General features: G+C 44.9%; 1 protein-coding gene and 1 long non-coding RNA gene across 10 annotated transcripts in view; one reads left to right on the top strand and one right to left on the bottom strand.

Annotated features, from left to right (window-relative positions):
• Pard3 (par-3 family cell polarity regulator) overlaps positions 1–19725 on the bottom strand; it is a 542245-nt gene that overhangs the window by 166773 nt on the left and 355747 nt on the right. For 6 of the 9 annotated variants that reach the window (XM_021170616.2, XM_029480762.1, XM_029480764.1 and 3 more), the window contains one exon: positions 15334–15565. In XM_021170616.2, the coding sequence (XP_021026275.1) occupies positions 15334–15565 (232 nt within the window). Of the gene's footprint in view, positions 1–8876; positions 9228–15333; positions 15566–19725 lie in introns of those variants that run through there. The other 3 variants (XM_021170609.2, XM_021170613.2, XM_021170610.2) reach the window with 2 other exon arrangements.
• Positions 601–7053, top strand: LOC110300436. The gene is made up of 2 exons (XR_002378569.2): positions 601–766; positions 6682–7053. It is a non-coding gene; the product is annotated as an uncharacterized LOC110300436 (long non-coding RNA).

The following is a 19725-nucleotide window of genomic DNA, read 5'->3' as shown; positions in this document are numbered from 1 at the left end:
CAGACCACACTTTCATGAAGTCCACTGGGGTGGAACCCACTCATCATGAGGCCAGCACCAGCCATCAAACAGTGGTGGCCCTGCTCTAACTGCTGATGAAAGCGTATCTCACAGTTATTAAAGTCATCATGGATGCTAGGCCTAGGTTTGGGAAAAGACCCACATTCGCCAGCTCTGCATCAGAATCCATTATCGACAGATGAGGGCGAAACAGTTTCTTTTTCTGCCTGGAGGCTTTTTGTCGGAGGGTTGGATTTTACGCACTCGTGTGACTGTGTTAATGTACAAGTAGTCAAGCTGTACAAGAGTACAGCTGACAGGGTAGAATAAAAGTAGAGCTTAGATGTGTCGAGGGATAGAAGGCACTCCCTTCAGTGGCTGTCTCCTGCATGAGGCAGGAGATTCAGCAACAAGAACTTGGGGACAGTACTGGGTTGGGCCACACTTGGGGACAGTGCCCAGTTGGGTCATACCAACTTCCTTCACTGTGGGTAAGCTTCAGCAGGGACTGCCCAGAGAAGCAGTCAAAGTTAATTTTTAACTGTAAGTGCTGACAGGCAGCTGCTCAGTGGTTTGGCTGCTCATTTGCAAGTCCACACCCCCTGGGGAGGGCATGCCAAACCAAGCCTGGCCAGAGTGATCAACCTTCCTTCATTACAGCCAGGGCGGCTCAGTGGCAGGATTGCAGACATGACAACTTCTACTTTGCCACCACACTCCAATCAATGTCCAGGAGCTGCTGTGATGCCCAGGGAACGCTTCACAGGTGAACAGGTGGGGATGTGTCTCTGCTGGGAGGGGCTTTCCTAGCAGGGCCAAGCCCAGGGGCTGATCGTCAGCCCTGAAGAGAACCTGGTGTGTTGGTTGGGACATGCCTGTCTCTTAGTACTCCGAGATGGAAGCAGCAGGCTCTGAAGGTCAAAGTCCTAGGTTACATAGTGGTTACATAGTAAGTTTCAAGACAGCTGGGCTATAGAAGCCCTGCCTTAGACTAACAAACAACAACAAAAAGAGGACAATTTCAGTCCACTCGCACCCATGACTGTTTTCTTATAAGTAACTATGCCAGAATCAACCCTTCGAAAGAGAAAGATGACATCATCTGTAATTGCAAAACAGGAAAAAGGCTTTGGAGCATGTAGTCCAGTGGTGGAGAATGTGCCTGCCAGACGCAGGGCTATTCCAGAACTAAGCATAAAAATACTCCCCGCCCCCCTTCGGAATTTAAAAAAAAAAAAAAAGGGAAATTCTTGAGGTTTAAAAGTTCACCTTAAGATGTGGTTTCCACCAGTTATGAGGATAGGGAATGGCTAAGAGTTGCCGAATAAACAGACAGTGGCTAGACACAGAACCAAGACCTCATACATGGTAGAAAAAAATGCTCCAGCACTGAGCCACAGCCCTGGACCCTAAAGGTGAGGCTTGAAGATTCCAGAGAGAACCACAGCAGGAGACATGCTGAGCACAGCATCTTGTCATGGGCGGAGCCTGAGAGGAGCAACATGCTCTTCTGCACAGTCAGCATCAGGTGGGCAGACAGAGACAGCCAAGGTAGAATTATCCCTGGGGGAAGGAGTGCAGACAGGTTCTGAGCAGCAGGCAAGGATGACTGTATACTTGTTTCGAGAGCGAAGAACAGAAGAGGTGGAGAGCGGTCTGAGGTGCAAGAAAAGTGCACGTAAGGAATGGGGTAAATGGCTGGTAGCATTGTGACTGGCACCAGAGCTCTGTGGGACTGTCCTGAACAGTAGGAAGAGAATGAGCAGGCTGTGCTTACCATCAGTGTTGGTGAAGGGATTCTGTCATCACATGAAGGACAGTCACTTAGGAGAGGAGGTTCGTTTGATTCAGTAACAAGAGCCTTATGCTCAGTTTTGGAGGATGGGCTGGGGAAGTGTAAGCAAACAGCAGAGTGCTTGCCTAGCGAGCAGGAAGCCTTGGGTTCTATCCCAAAAAAGGGGCTGGGTGGGGGAGGAAAGAAAAGAATAACTTGGGGATAACAAAAGAGCTCGGAGGCATAGAGAGAAAACAGTGCGGAAATCAGGCAGAAACGAAACTGGTCAGGACCAAAGGGCACAAACTCCTGTAGCTCAGAGCTAGAATGGGAACGCTTGCTTTGGCAGCACACACAATAGCATTGGGGTGGATTTCACCGCAGCTGTGGCCCATGCACAGGTCAGGCAGCATGGTCCCCAAAAGAGACAAAATGGCTGGCCAGCTTGGCACCTGGCTCCAGGATTTGGCCCCAAGGTAGAATGCTGGATTTCAGTGTGCACCACCCCCACTTCACGGAGTGATTTGGCAAGTTAAGTCACTTATTGAGCCCCGGTGTTGTTAGTCTCTCTACCCATAAAATGCAGCTAAAAATAGCACCTTCTAGGATTATGGCGAGGATTAAATGGGTTAGGGAAAATAATGTTCTCAGCAGATGTACACCAGTTTCAGCACGCAATGGCTGCTAAATGCCAGCTGCAGCAGGCTGCCCAAGGAAAGCTCTTCCTGTAAAGAAGTCATGGCCTGCATGTGCCCTACAAAGCCAGAAACAGGGCCCAGGAGCAGTGCTGTCACCAAACAGAAACGAGCAATGAGTAGAAGAAATGACAGGAGGACAGGTGTTCACAGTCCACTCAGCCCAGCCCATCTGTTACTATGGAAACCAAGAATATGATGTCATCTTTCTCTTCCTGAGATAAGGGGGGTTCCTGTAGTGTAGGGTGACTTTGACCTTCCTATCCTTCTGCCTTCATCCCCCCCCCCCCCCCCCCCCCCCCCCCCCCCCCCCCCCCCCCCCCCCCCCCCCCCCCCCCCCCCCCCCGCCCTCCACTCCCAGTAATAGGTCTACATGTATGCTCAATCGATACAGTGTGGGCCCACAGAGTCACACCCCTGGATCCCCTTAGTTTTCTTTTGCAAAGACAGAAAATAGTTACATGAGGAGAGAAAGAGAGCCTGGGGGTGGGGAGCAGTTAATTACAATATAAGTATTATAAATATTATGGAAAGAGAGGGTAAAGAGGTGTGGCTGTCATCTCCCTGTCAAACCACACCTCATTTAGGAGTGCCTGAAGATTCTGAGCTGCAGGAGTGGGTTAGGTCCCAGCTGAGTTCACACAGCGGCAGCATGTGCAGTACAGGTTGCCCTGCAGGAGACTGTAACAGCTCCAGAGCACCCCCTGTTGTCGAGGCACATGTGTGCCTGCATGTGTGAATTGCCATCCAGGGAGAAAAATACCTGATGCTGACATATGCCTCAGTGGCTGCTCACACCCTTTGAGGGTGCTTGGTTTCCTTGAGGGAAGGATCCTACCCCATTTTCTGAATCTGATGCTTTGAATCTTAGCATCACCCTCATGTGGCAACAGTAGCATTACATCATGCTTCAATCAATCACCACTGGAGCATACAGCCTAAGACCTGGGGAGCTATGAATAGCCCAACATGTGGGAATGCACATGGCTTAAGGATACCTTCTGTGCAAGGCTGGACACAGAAGAACACATCTATCATAACATGTAATAGACATGCAACACGCTACATAAAGTGGAAATACCCTGTACGATGTCTGCTTAGTGCCAGGACACACATGTGCAAGGCAGATGTGAACAATGGGATCCTCTTCCAAAGGCAGCACTGGCGTTGCCACAAATGCATGGTTCCTTCAGACAAGAATGTCTCGCTTACCTGTCTACTGCTTACTACACAGGTCTGGATTGCTCAATACTTGCTGCCACTGTCTAGGTTTAAAAGAAGTTGACCCGTATGAGGAAGGACAAGGGTGTAGGTTTCTAGGAAGTAGCTAGGAACACTGGCCAGAGAACAAGATACATGAAAAAGGGAATTCTGGAAAGCCAGCCAAAGGAAGGTGCTCCCAAGGCCACCATCCTGAGGTTAAGGAGTGCCTGGTGATACAGATCAGCTCAGGAATGCAGTAGGGAGTGCCATCTTGCTTAGTGTGATTCTGATGCTAGTGACTGAATTCTGCCAGCACCTGGCTCTGTAATGTCCTGCTTAGAAGGCTACCCTTTATGGCTTAGGGTGTAAAGCTCCACTTACAGTTAATGATCCAGGAACCAGGGGTATGTTTATACTGGCTTCTGGGCCAATGTTTGATGGCTGCTCTGAGGAGATATTATGGCCAGGCACTCTGAACAGTCCCAGAGAACTGGGTAGAGCTGCCCCAAAGGCTGTAGAAGAAACCGTAGGCACAGAGCTGGAAATCGAGGAAGGAGTTATGCTCAGTTAACTTCTGTTAGAATTCCTGGGTGCTGTGTACCAGTCTGCCAAGGCTACAGCAGGTGAAGAATCTAACATTCTCTGCCACTGTCAACTTTAACCCAAGGAAGCAGTTACTCATAGACAACAGCCAGTGGAAAGGAGAAAAGAGACACTGTAACAAGAAGTGTGGCAGGAAGTGTCAATGTAGCTGAGTGCTGTTTGCAGTTTTAGATCCACCACCCTGTAAAGCAAAAATACCACAGATTTAACAGTGAAGCCATCTGTGTGTGTGTGAGTGTGTGTGCGGGTGTGTGTGTGTGTGTGTGTGTGTGTAGGTGGGAAGGATATTCAGGTAGAGGGTTAGAAAGATAGAAGAGGTTCTGGTGCTAGGTGATGTCAGAGAGGAAGAGGCCAGTAATAGATGACCTTCAGGGATGCAGAAGAGGAAAGATCAGCATCACAGATCAGGTGATGCTCTGGGGGTGGGGGGTGGGGAACAGGGTGATATGGAAAGCCATGGAGTTTGCTGATGGACTTACTACAGTTTCTAGCTTCCATCTGAAATGGGCATTGTTCAAACCAGCAAGGGTACATGCTGCAGGCATGGGCCAAAAGATCAAAACTACTCAGGCCTTCTACTTTCACTCCCCAGACAACTCCAAAAGTTGCCCCATAGATACCTTCTTGCAGCCTCCATTTTTGACTCTAGTCATTGACAAGCTGCCTTCTGTGGCCACAGTGGGACCCACACAAGATGTGAATCCTAGGGGTAATAGACTGGGGCTGGAACAAGGTTCTACATATTCACAAGCCTACTGTTTGATATAAGGACTGCTATTAAGAGTTGACCCAACGCTTTGGAGCTAATCAAGAGAAGAAGAGAGCCATGCAAAGGGAAGAGGCAGATATACAGTTCTGGGGGCAAACAGAGACCAGAGTCTTGCAGCCACAAGCCCATACCCAAGCATAAATGTCAAAGAGAGTACTGCCCATCCAGAGCTCAAAGCAGGTACCTCAATTAGAGGTATAAACTTGGGAGTCCTCTCCTTAGCCTGAGACCTGAAGGCTCTGTTCCAGATAACATCTACTCTCTATGCTACTGAAAATGAGGAAGAAAACAGAATAGAGAAGGGAAGAAAGGGGCTGGAGAGATGGCTCAGCCCTTAAAGGCGAGGCTCGCAACTAAAAATGTAAGAGAAGGGGAGAGAGGACAGGTCCTGCAGAACCCCAGCACTAGAGGACTAGAAGGCACAGGATTAGGCAGTAAAGCGAGCAGAGCAGACAGCAAGCCCATGGGCCCAGCATAGGCTTGGAAAAGTGAGAGCATCAGAATGGAGACTGCTGGAGAGCTTTACAGAGCAGGATCAGAGGGAGACTTAGTGAAGGGTTCAAGGGAAAAGGGGAATGGTTCAAAATATGGTTCATTCAGAAGGATGCCTGATATGCACAAGGCTCTGGCTCCGCTCCCAGCACACATAAATGGGGTGTAGTGGTACACACCCGTCATCCCAGCACTCAGGAGGTGCTGCAGGAAGATCAGATATTCAAGGTCACTCTTGTTGACTACACAGGAAGGAAGTTAAGAGTCTAGCCTGATCTACATAAGACTGGCAGGGGCGTGTATGAAAATGGAGACAGCAAAGAGTTTGCTGTGAAGAGAAGGAAAAAGAAGGAGTTGGAGGGGAGGTAGAACTGAGGGATTCTTCTCCATGGTGGAGGATGGTCGTAGGCTGCAGGACAGTGTGAGTAATCAGCCAGGGAAGATGCAGGGTGAAGAAGGAAACAGTGCCAGGGCCTGGAGGAGGCCATCAAGGGCCTGAGTGACTCCAAAACCCTCCACACCACTGAAAGCATGTGCAGGACCCCACAACACCAGAAAACTCAAGTGTGAAGGCCAAGAGCAGGTCTCACAGCTGTTCAACTACGAGGGGAAACTCAACCTTCTGTTTCTCAATAAGCAATTATTAAACATACACCAGAAGAAAGCCATAAGCTACCCAGTTATGTAGGACATCGGGGCTTCCAGACACTTCCTTAAAAGTCCCTCGAGAAGACTAAACAATTACTTTATATATTAATCTGTGGCTTGATAGATAAAAACACATTTTGGAATAAGGTCTGCTTGATCTATCACATTAAATGTAAAAGATACAGAGCCTCCAATGGCACAGATAAAAGCGCCACACTGATGGGGAAGCTGCAGAGCCCGTCTCCAGTACATCTTTCAGCGGTGCGATAGCATTTATTTACCCTGCATTATTAGAAAGTGAATAGTCACTAGCCTTCAATTTTCACGTCAATTGCAGGGAAAAGATTCCATTTTCTACAGAGTCTAGGATAGAAATTGACTTAGCAGCTCGGAACTGTCAAAAAAAAAATCCTTTTAAAAACTGGTTTGCTTTATAGAGAGGACAAAGCAGGTGTCATCCTCCTCACATGGACATTTATATTCACCCCACACTGTAGGTCTACATAGGACAGCGGCTGCCAGCTCCGGATCACCTCACCTCTACATGCAGGCAGCTGTGGAGCCATCTGCCCCATGGGTGTTAGAGGACTCCATTTCAATGTTCTAATGAGAAGGACACTTGGAAAATACAGATCAGTCACCATTGCTAACAGGTCAATCTGATACTGAGTTTCCAGGGTTACGAAAGAGAAAACCCTACTCTGGTTTGAATTAAAAGCAGCACATACATACTACATTGCCCTTGGGATTTACAGATTCAGAACTTAGTTTGAGAAAACCTATCAGGTTTGGGCAATTATGAAAGAAGGTTATTCTCTGTCACAGGGACAATAAAAACAAATGAGCAATAAAAACAACAAGAATGAAAACTGTTTCTATTCTCGTTCTTTCTTTCCATGTTAATGTGTCACTGTGTTTTGTTTACAGGGGCAGTTCTGTAAATGCATTTTCTGTTTTGTTTTTATTTTATCTGTTTGAGACAGGCTCTCATGTATCTCGGGCTAGTTTTGAGCTCACTACTACGTAGGCAAGGTTGACCTGCTCTTCCTGCCCATAACTCCTGAATCCTGGAATTACAAACACACACCACCATACACAGTGTATGAAGTGCTATGGATCACACCCAGGGTCTTGTGCATACCGGGTAGACAATCTATCAACTTAGCCACACCCTAGCTCTGTATGTTAGTGTTTTAACTTAATTAAAATTTAGTCCTTAAATCTCAAGAAGAATACACAAGCCACCATCTAATTTCATCAGTGTGAAACTGGCCCCTTTAATATACCTGGCAATTAGACCTGTGCCCTAAAACTCCAGGCATTACTAGTTTTTCAAATGCAAAAGACCTGCACTAGCTGCCTCTTTAAGGTCAGGTGAGGGTCTTCCAGGGTGAGTTGGGGGAGGTACATCCCCATAGAAGCATTGAGGAATCAGGGCCTTTCCCATCCAGACTGACTCCAGGTAAGATTTTTCTGAAGGATTTCCATCTTCATGCCCATGTCTTATCAGGACATACAGCTCTAACATCTCAGTAGACAGAAGCAAGTGTATCTGAGACTTCCAGGAGCATGAATGATGGAGAGATGGAGAGTTACAGCTTCTTACAGGGCAGCCAGCTTCCCCCTAAGCAGAGGACAGTTGTGCTTCACCACATGGACACAGAACACTGGGCCATGCGTCTCTTCCTACAAACACTCTGTACTGGCTGGTTTTGTGTGTCAACTTGACACAAGCTGGAGTTATCACAGAGAAAGGAGCCTCCCTGGAGGAAAGGCCTCCATGAGATCCAGATGTAAGGCATTTTCTCAAATGGTGATCAAAGAGGGGGTGGGGGGCTACTCATTGTGGGTGGTGCCATTCCTGGGCTGGTGGTCCTGGGTTCTATAAGAAGGCAAGCTGAGCAAGTCACGGGAAGCAAGCCAGTAAGCAGCATTCCTCCATAGCCTCTGCATCAGCTCCTGCCTCCAAGTTCCTGCCCTGTGTGAGTTCCTACCCTGACTTCCTTTGGTGATGAGCAGCAGTGTGGAAGTATAAGCTGAATAAACCCTTTCCTCCCCTACTTGTGCAGGAATACAAACCCTGACTAAGACACACTCCTCTGAGTATGCCCTTCTCCACCCCCTATTCTCTGCAATCCTATGGACAGGTGGGTCCGCATCGAAGCTCTAGGAGCACCTCAGAAACTCTTCTTGACTGCTTTTTCAGTCTGGAACCTGAAACCCACTGAGGGACTGACACTTGCCCAGAGGTCCCTTCAGACCCAACCATTTGGTTTCTGATCTTTGCATCTTGCGTTTCATCCCAGGTGGGGCGATGACTGTCCTTCACATTCCTCAATTCAGTCCTGATCCCTAACCCAGTCTGAGGTTCTCTCTTGTTGCCAAGGTATGTGGGAGACAAAACTGGAATCTTTACTGCTGCATTTCATCTTGGACGCAGTGATTCAAACATCGAATTGTTATCTGCTCATGGCTATGCTCATCCAGTAAGAAAAAAATTTAATAAATAAGAAGCACAAAACAAAACAAAAAAACCTGAGAGAGGGGGAAAAGAAAACCCGTATCCCTGTCTTCTGAAACAATTCAAACCCCGAAGCGTGAAATCAATATGGAAAGTTCCAAATCGACTGTATTAGAAATCCCTAAGTCATCCAAACTGATGGCATAAACAAAACTCATCAACAGCCACTAAGAATTCATTAAAAGTAAATTTATTGTTTGGATTTTTAAAAACCTTTCTTTGAGACATGTTTCATGTATCCCAGGCTGGCCTCGAACTCACTATGTAGTGGAGGATGGCCTTGAACTTCTGATCCTCCTGCCTCCACATCCCAAATGCTGGGATTACAGGCGTGTGTCACCACACCTGGTCTATAGGGTGCTGGTGATTGAGCCCACAGCTTTGTGCACACAAGGCAGGCACTCTAGACTGAGTCATAGCCCAGCCACCAGGTTTTTAAAAACAATTGTGCAATTTGTGCTGCTCAAGACAGTTTGAGTCTGGTATGCTGTTCATCTCTTCTCCGGCTTCAGTTTGGCCAGGCTGGATGAGAAACACGTACAGACAAGGTTAGTAAGCACAGGGAGAGAGCCGCCACATGCACTCACCCTTCACTGACAAGCCCAAGATGGGTCATCCACACCATTCCAGTGAGGTTTGAGATCTGACCTTGTGAACAGAAGTGATGGTTTTCTAAAGAGCAAGCTCTAGCATTGCATCTGATGTCACCCAAACCTGGTTACCCATGTCCTTTCCCAGACCCAAATCAAGATGTGTCACCAGTTCTGAGTGACTGTTTTTAACTAGAATAGCAGGATACAATTTTAGTAAGATTGTAGCAGTAGTGAGATGACCCAGTGAGTAAAGGTGCCTGCTACCAATCCTAGTGACCTAAATGACACCCCAGGACTCACACGGAGAGAACTGATTCTCACAAGTTTTCCTCACTTGCATATTTAAGCCATTGCATGCATGCCCACACACATGTGCACATACAAAATAAATACATTCTAAAGAAAGACTGAAGTGTTACTTTTGTTGTTCTTCCTTTCCCATGGTTATAGCTTATAAATCTCAGCTGGGCACTGTGCTCCACACCTACCATCCCAGCATTGGAAAAGCAGAAGCAGGAGGCAGAGGAGAGTTGCAAGTTCAAGGGCAACCTGGGAGAGATCCTGTCTTACAGTACAAAAAAAGGGTCCAGGGACATGGCACACCGTGGGTAGAATTCCTTCCATGCAAGCTCAGCACTCGTGTAAAAGGCTGGGCTCAGCTATACAAGCCAGTAATCCCAGTGCAAGGAAGGAGAGAAGTGAGGATCTTAGGGTTTCAATGGCCAGCCAGTCTGGCTGAAACAGCAAGCTCCTGGTCCCAGTGAAAGACCCTGTCTCAATATGGATATTGAGACTGATGTAGAGAAGCACTTGAAGAAGACACTCCGTGCTGGTCTTTTGATTCTGTATGCAAACACACAGGGAAACTCTCCCCTCCCAACTTCACACACACACACACACACACACACACACACACACACAAACACCATACATGCATACACCCACCAGAACCTACCTACATGCCCATACAAAACAAACAAAAAAAGAACACAAAACAAGCATAGTCAGGTCATTTCTAAGAATCCTCAGCTGAGGAGAGCTATGATTCTCAACAGTCAAATGAAGCAATATCAAACTGATTAAAAAAAAAGAAAAAAGGGCAGCATGTCCTTTTAAATTATTATCTGTAAGGCAGGGTTTTACCGTCTTGTTGGTAATAACATTGACAAGATTGAGACCAAGGTTGAAACACTGTTCAAAAGGCTGCTGCTGCCCCTAAAGCTGCACATAACTCATTTGACATTTGACCTCCCTCCTTGTTCTGTCTACAGTGAAGCCACAGGAAGTAGCAGAGTTCTCAGAAATGTTCCATACTCCATACTCTGAGAATCTTAAACTTTCCCTGGGTTTGGCACTCTGTACTCAGGCACCCCCCGCCCCCTTTCCATCGTCAGTCTCTTACATAGGAATCTATCTGAATGACGGATGGCAGCAGAGCCCTTTTAAGCCTAAGAAGATGCCACATGTATAAGACATCCACACAAACACAAGGCACTTTGCATTTGGTAATGGAGTCTTTACCGATTTAAATTAGTCACTTACACCTAGCACAAGGCAGCTAGCGTTCATAACTGACACACTCCCAAACTGACAAACTGAAGAGGGATTCATATGACTCAAACAGTTGTCCTTGGAGCTGTTTGCCAACAATTAAAGCATATTTGTGATCCTTCAATGTAAGAAATAGGAAACTATATGTTCAGGATGTGCAGTGTATGTGTGGGTTTTCTGTTTGTTTGTTTGTCTGTTTGTTTGCTGTTTTTGAGACAGGTCTCTCTACATAACCCTGGCTGTCCTGGAACTCAATATGCAGATGAGACTAGCCTAGTACTCACAGAAATCTGTCTGCCTTTGCCTCTCAAGGGCTGAGAATAAAGGCATGTGCCTGGCTCACAGTCCCTATGTTTGACCCATATTATATTTAATCAAAACTGGGACTTGAGAGATGGCTCAGTACTTAAAGAGCACTGGCTGCTCCTCTAGAGGAGCCATGTTCAATTCCCAGTACCCACATCACAGCTCTAAACTGTCTGTAACTCCAGTGCCAAGGGGTCATTTACATTAGGGATGCATGTGGTGGACATATTTGTGCATGCAGGGAAAACACCCATACACATAAAATAAATTAAGTCTTCTTACAAAACCTCTTAGTTAGCTCAAAGGGTAGGAAGAATGTACGTGGTGGTGGTGTGCAGAAAAGAGCTATGAGCCTCCTCAGTGTGAAGGGAACCTTACCATTTCATTAATTAAACAGAACAAAGAACTTCTATGTGGCTGCATCAAGTGAATTAGACTCCAGGGCTGGGGATATGACTCAGAGTCTGCAGTATTTGCTATATGAATACAAGGACCAGAGTTCAGATCCCCAGACTCCATGGAAAGCCAGAGGTAGCATCCACAATCCTCGTACACATATGGCAAGATGAAAGGCAGAGACAGGAGAGTCCCCAGAAGCTCACATGCCAGATGGGTGGGCATATGCAGTGGTCCGTGACAGGAGACCCTGCCTCAAGCAAGAAAGTTGGCCACTGACACTTGAGATTGACCTCTGACCTCCATGTGAACCTAGCCTCCCTCATGACCTCTAACATCCCTGTCTTCTTTGTCTATTCCTTTCGTTATCTGAACCACAAGACAGCAAGAAAGAGCAATACACAGAGACACACAGCTGCACTGTGACTCCCACACAGGCTGCCCTATTTGAATCTCTCCAAACTTCAGATACTTACCTGCTGACCTGTTTTTTTAGAAGGGCCGCCTATAGCTAAGGGTATTGCATGTTAAGCTTACTCAAAGCACACAGAGAAAGGAAGAAACTCATTTCAAGAATGTACTACATTCAATATGGAGTTTAAGGAGTCCAGGGGGCAAGGGAATACCAAAGAACAAGCCGTTCTTAATTAAACACTGGGAGAATGTGAACTTGATTGTACCAGAACAAAATAAAAACCTTTAGTGCCACCATGTATAATTTGATTTTTTCATCGTTTTTTAGGCTTTTGGATTTCCAAAATGGGCCAACTTCTTTGTCTCAAAGCTGGCTCTCACTTCAAATCCTCACTCCATCAGGTACAGAAGGCCATTGAACAGGCTTGAAAACTTGAGAGTTGGACAGATGTCTCAGTGGTTAGCACCATGTGCTGCATTGCAGGGGACCTGGAGTTATATTCTCAGTACCACATGAGGGCTTAAAACTTTCCCATCTCCAGATAGGGATCCAGGAACCCTCTTCTGACCTCCATGGTGCACATACAACAGATGTATGCAAAACATAACACATGAAATCAATCTTTTTAAAAGAAAATCAATAAAATGTTTGAAAATCCTAATGAAGCTCCACAAATTCTAATAACAGTGGGAAGGAAAAATAAGAGTGCTCTCTCTCTCTCTCTCTCTCTCTCTCTCTCTCTCTCTCTCACACACACACACACACACACACATATCTACACACCCTGTTTCATGTTTAAAAACTATGCTTAACTCATTTGTAAGGAACAGTGTAAGGCAGGCTTCAACAGGAAAGGGCTGGAACAGCAGTATAGACAGACCTCATCCACATCCCAGGCAGAAAAGATGCTGCAATCCTACCCAGAAACACATTTGTACTCTGCCACATATAGTGAGACCAACCCTGCCTTGAGAGATTCCTTGGCCTCCCTAGTGTATACTCCTATGATTGTTGATTTAGAGGGGTGAGATATGACTGTCCACAAGCCAGGCAGGGCAGTACAATATAATCTGAGGCACACAGTATGCAGACATGCCCACTGTTAGTCATCTCAGAAGCAGAGATCATATACAATAAGATAACTAGAGAGTGATGAACTGTGAGCCTTTGTTACTTTTGACTGTAAAAATAAAATTGGTTTTTGTTAATAACGTTTATTCTTAACAACTGTTTTGCTCAGTCCCCCAAAAGATGAGCAATGTGAGCTAACTTCACCTGATTCCAGGTGCCCATGAAAGTTTAAGTGCCTGGGATTGTCTTCCTAGCCATTCTTAGACACTGGGAGAATGTGAACTCAACTGTACAAAACAAAATAAAAACCTTTAGTGCCACCATGCATATTTTGATTTTTATAATTTTGCAGGCTTTTGAATTTCCAAATGGGCCAACTTCTTTGTCTCAATTCTGGCTCTCACCTCAAGCAAATCTATGGGTTCAGAATGAGACACTTTACAGAGTTTGCCATGGTGCTCAGAAGAGACTCCCTCTCTCCTCAGGGCTAATATCCCCTCCACTAACCCTTAGTAGACGAAGCCTTACTGCTGGAGCTGTAAGCTGCAGACAAAGAACACACATAATTAAGGTAGTCCTTTGAAGCTGGAACTTCATCTGTTATTTCCCATAAAGGACAGAGCCCTGAACCTATCATGTGAGTTCTGGTGATGAAAGAACATGAATATACTGTCATTAGTAAGACCTTCAGAGGAGAGATGTAGGCAGAAGTGCGTCACAGGCCTGGGGCCGGTGTCCTCCATCTTTTCTTGTCTAACCCAGAAAGACGGCAGTGCAGATTCTCAAGATGTAACTGATAGGTGGCAGCCTCATTACTGTGTATTGTGTGGGTGCCAGCTCATGAGCTGCCACTTGGCAAAAGTGGAACGAACCCCCTGCTTCCTGAGGAATCACAGGAGTTGGAATCCAGTAGCAGTTACAACGATTCCATCCTATAAATATGTATGGGCATGCAATATGCAATATAATGAAGAAAGATCATCAGGGAGAAAAACACAGTCAGAAAGAGCAGCATATTAACAGGAAAAACTTGCATGAAAAGCTGTGAGGGCGCCAAGGTTCTGGCGGGGGTGGAAGGCAAATTCATATTTCCTATATATTAAAGCTGAGCTGCCAACAGGCCAGAACAGGTCAATGTGAGTCTCTATTTTCATACTTCCCCAGCCTTGACCCATCAGACAGACACCCACAGGACACACTGCTGTGAAGACTGTAGAATATACCCTGCAGCCTTCAGGTTGAGGTCACCCTGAGGACTGCAACTCAAGAAATTCTAGGAAAACAAAAACTCAAATTCACATTTTAAAACTGAAAGCAAATGGAAGGGAAGGGACTCATGATGCAGGACAACTCTATTTTGGAAAAAAAAAAAAACAAAAAACAAAAAACAAAAAACAAAAATCAGAGGTTGTGTGTGTAGTATGTTTTCAACTTTAAACATATCCTTATTGTGTTTAGGGCTTACTTTGTGGGACATTCATCATCTCTGTATTTAATATTAGATATCTAAATCTTGTAAAAAAAAAAATCAGCTAAGATGAACATTGACAGGGATTTTTTGGTGCAATTTCCCAAGAGTCTGGTCTTTTTATTGTATGGCAGCTATTTGTAAGAAATGATATGCTAAGTAATCCTGGAGTATAATTTAGGGACAAAACCAACTGTCAAGAAACAGCCAGAAACTACATCTAATGAAATCTGTACAGACTGAAGTAATAAGTATTAAATTAATCAACATAGCTTAATTGAAGCTCTATCTGTAACATTTTTTTTTCATTAGACTTGTTATTAATGAGCCTTTAAATGCTACAACTAACTTGAGCTCTGTGTTAGACTTAAATAATGAACCATTGTTCCCACACAAGAAAGAACAAACATCATTTTAATAGGCCTGTTTCTCCGTGGGCCTTTTGCAGGCAGTGGGAGGAAGATACAGTCCATGGTTCCTCACCACTGTTGTGTGTTTGGCAAGATACCACAATGAAGGCTGCTAAAACAGCTCAAAAATAACCACACTGAAATCCCCAAGGAAGTAAAAATGCAGCAGCTAAGAGCAGGAAGGAGACAAAAATCTAGGACTCGCCTCAAAGATATGCTTATTGCTAACCCCAGTCACCAACAGTCACGTGCCACCTAGGTGGACCTATACACCAAAGATGGAGTTTCAGCACTGGGCCACTGTTGCTGCACCCTGTGATATTTGTACATTGTGTTGAGAAGGCATTTCATACATCCCACTGCTGGGAAACTGGAGACTCTGTTCAGGACTGCCCCTGCTTTGTATCTGAATACTTACCTGAACATGTCCCCCAAGCCTTTCAGCATCCCCTTTTTGGCTTTCAGTTTATCCTTCTCCTTCTCTCGGTCTTTCTTCTTATCCTTTCCAGCTTTGTCCTTTTTCCTCTCTGTCTTGTCCCTTTTCTCTGGGTCTCCATTCATTTGTCTCTCCAGAGAATAGGAAGGCTGATCGCTGGACGTGGACACGGACTCCCTCCCTGACCTTGAGCTTTCCTCTGTGTCTTCTTCCACTTGAAAGAAGGGAGAAATGGAGATAAGGAAGACGGTGAGCCTTGGTAACAAAGTGAGAGCACTAAGCCGCACATGGCCTCACTTTCCCACAGATTCTACAGCGAAGGGGACCTTCCATTGACTGGGACTGTGTGTGGAATCAGAAGGGACATGCTCATCTTGGTATGGTGAGCTGGGTACACAGGCAAGTCCAGCATGGAGATGGGAGAGGAAAAGTTCTCTGGCTGGGTGTGCAAACATGGTGATGCTTTCATCGCTCAGAGTCTGCCCTGAGAAGGAGAGCTAGGAAAACTTCAGACCACACAGACTCAGCAGTATCCTGTGCTCTACATTTGCAAAGTGAAAACCAGCTAAGCAAACTGTACCTCCTCTGTGCCTCTTTCCCCTTGGTTAAAGATCCTGCAGAGACCCTTAATCTGCTGAACACCACGACTCACTAGCAACCACCATGTCAGCATGAACTTCTAGCACCAAGCTTTCTGATGCACTCACATGTGGTGTCTGAGCGCAGGAGAATTGGCTTTTTTAGTTTCTGAAGACAACAGGTTTCTTCAGGTTCTCCTTTTGTTATTACTATGCGAGGCTAACACCACATGTAATAGCTACAGTGAGAACCATGCTTCTGTGGCAAGCGCTTTAGCAACTTGGCCAGCTGCTCAGTACTACTGCATAGTACTCCATAGCTGCAGAGGTAGAGGTTGAGGTACCTCACTTGGGAAGGTAGGTCAGATCACAGTGGACTGCAAACCCATATAAAATGACTTTACAAACGTCTTTAACCTTTCCTGACATTGGTGTTATCTGGCTTTAATCCATCATCTTCCTCCAGAAGAAACGGTAGCCTAGGAAACACTTTCCTTAGAGCTTGGGATATAACTCAGTTGATGAAGTGCTTGCCTGGCACTCACAAGGACACTGGGTTCTATGCCCCATATCACATAGGCCCGGGGTGGTTACATATAGAACCCATGTAATTCCAGCACTCAGGAGGTGGAGTTCAAGCTCATACTCAGCTACATAGTAACTGAGGCTAGACTTGGCAACATTAAACCCTGTCTCAAAATGAGGCAGACAAAACAAAAAGAGATCTCAGAAATTGTGTTTCTTTTCCTCTCTGTGAACACACAGATATTAACTGAGGGGGTTTGTTAGAAGAGGCTAGTCCACATTTTCAGGTAGACACAGAAACTGTAGCCTTATACACAATGCTTGAACTAGGGCTGTGATTTTTCTGATGTGGGCACAACAAGAAATGATGATCCTGGCCAGTGGCCCTTGGGCTTGCTATAAATGTCACTGCATGTAAGCTATAAGAGACTGCAATTACACCTTTAGCAGAATTCAGGATCCTGCCTCACACCTCCAAACATGGCTATGTTCTGCCCACTTATAGGCCATTGCTTCAATCCTTTGGGAAATGGGTGTAGTCCCAAATTTGTGATAACTGATCAAATTACCAGGAAAAAGTTCTCAGAAGTTCTAAAACCTATGTATTCTGGAATACTGTAATGTGCTGATTGGAAGCTGGTGGGTATTCTATGAGTCCTGCTTGGGGACAAGCTGTTATTAAACCTTCCATCCAATGCACACAATCTTTTGTCTCCTCACACTTCTCAAGTAATACCCATACATGTCTGTCTCCCATCTGCATCACTCCTGAAGTGAAGATGGCTGGCAGACAGCAGCTACAAAGCGATTCCTATGGAAACAAAGGCACTGACTTCCCAACCACGCATGGATCCAGCATGTGAGCAGGATTCCTCTGCCTCCAGGAGATGCCTGCTCTCCTCTAACACAGCCTCATAGCACCAGCCATAATCAAGCTATGGCTTACATGCACACTGTACGCGAACTAGCTCTAACTGGCTTCAGGTATAGTCTAGCTAGCATCACCACCATTTGAACATTTGTTAAAATGTATCACCATTTGATAAAAATGTATCATCTAATACATTTTACGACCCTCTACCGTGTCTGAAACAAAAGAGAACTCAATAAATGTAAATGATTTAGTGTTCCACAGCAACCATTATCATAAATCATGAATGGAGCAGGAGCAGCAATACGGTCGGTTCTCTGCCTAATAGTTTTGGCAGGACTTCAGGGGGCATATGTCTTCTCTTGGCTCCGTAACAGAATAAACATGGTGCCTTCACAACTCGCTATATGCTGAAGCAGTGTTTGTGCCAATTCTTCCCATATTCAGAATAATTTTCTCATGTATGTAATGCAACTTATTCCCTAAATTGGACGAAACAGAGTAAGTATTAAATGATTTATTAACTTTGCTTTTGTAATCTCATTTTATGAGATGAAAACTCCTATCTCACTTTCCTGCCCCCAGCAAGAGCACTGTTTAAATGGCACTGAGACATCAGAGGATTCTTTATTCTTGCACTAAACATTCAGATTTAGGTAATACCTCATCACAGAAAAGCTGCTGGGGGCATGCTGATCTAACCAATGCCTTTGAATGCCAACTAATTAAAAATATTTAGCAATATGGAATTTCATATGTACAAACATAAGATGTTCTTTTACGGAGTCACATTATATATACTTCGACTCAGAACAAAAAGAATTTCCCTGCTATACCCTTCTCCTCTGTGTAAACACTTTAAAAAAAAAAGTTCAAATGAATTGGTTACATGTGTTTAATTCGTGAAAAAACATGTATATGATTTAAGGACACTGGTATAGTAGATGATAAGATTAAAACCTATCTGTATATTTAGGAATAGCTCTATTGTAACAATTACGAAATAGTTTACAACCTTAGCCTAGGAATATGCAAAACACTCGTGTGAACAGTAACTTTACTAAGAAAACACTAGCAATGTGTCTTGTCAGCAGCAAGTGACTTTTCTGTTCTGTTCCTACTATAAACTCCAGCACAGAACTAATCATGAGTTTATATTTAGATAATGTACTATTCTAAATGCAGCATAAACATTACTGTTTTCCACTTTAATCCTGCTCATCTTTACAGACAACCTGTGTAAGAGAAGATGCTAACTCCCTCCTTCTGAACACACAGAAGCCCCTGTCGTTTTTACTGGGGTAACCTGCCCCTGGCACAGAACTCTCAGCCCCTTCCTGAGTGATTGCTGTGAAGATGGCACTTGCTCTTTCCTCTTTTAAAGGTAAGATTGAGCAGCCGCTTCTTCCCTTTGATGTGCCAGTCATTCTGCAATTAAGACGTACCTAATCACTATGTTTTCAACAGATGCAAATGTGACTCAATTAAAATTCTAGACCACGTGACAAACTGAGCTTCTCGATTCTGAAAGGTACCATGTTAGGACTGGGTCACTGTGAAGTCTAGAAAAGTCTGGGCACTTTCTCGCATTAATGGTTATGGAGAAAATGGCCTCAGCTTGAGAGAGGGAACTCAAAGTGGGTGAATGAAACATTGCTCTTTGGTTACCACAGACTCTCACAGGCTGACTCCCATCCTGCCGTTAACAGCCATTGTTTTCTTTCATTGATAACCAGTGTTGCTGCTGCTGCTTGCTGTAATGAGCTCTTGCTGCTTGCTTACTCCAAATTCATTTCTCCCTTTCTGCTTCCCTGTAAACTCTGATTGTGCCCAGAAATGACCAAGCTCCAAGGGGTCGATTCATTAAGTGTAAAGCAACCTACGGAGGCCATACCCCTGTAGACACGGGAGTCCAAGGTCAATGCACCAGGCACGACCCTGTCACCCGGAATCCTTCCCTTCTCCTGGGTACAAAAAGGAAATTGTGAAGCTGCCCTGTGAACAGAGGAGCGGACAGGGAGGAAAGAACTGGTGTCTGCTGATACCCATGGGATATGGGCTAATAAGCTTACAGTTGCCTGGCTGTATAAAACACTGCATCTCACAACTCAAGTCATGGAGTTGGATTTCTATTAAATGCAGCTGAAAGCATCACTGAGTGGACATGATGTAAGTCGGACATTAAGATAGCTGTAAAATATCAGAAATGTAGGATCTGGTAGTTAACATCCTTTAAATGAATTGGTGAAGATACATGAACAGAAAAATATAAAATAGAAATTATAACTATATTCTTTCTTTTATTCCTTTCCTTTTTTTTTTTTTTTTTTTTTTTTTTTGGTGTTTGGAGATAGTGTTTTCCTATATAGTCCTAGCTGTCTGGAATCCACTTTGTAGATC

This window comes from Mus caroli, chromosome 8 (genome assembly GCF_900094665.2).
Source record: "Mus caroli chromosome 8, CAROLI_EIJ_v1.1, whole genome shotgun sequence".
NCBI classification, from domain to species: domain Eukaryota; kingdom Metazoa; phylum Chordata; class Mammalia; order Rodentia; family Muridae; genus Mus; species Mus caroli.
Note: the sequence above shows the minus strand (reverse complement) of the source record. Positions and strands in the feature narration are given on the sequence as shown.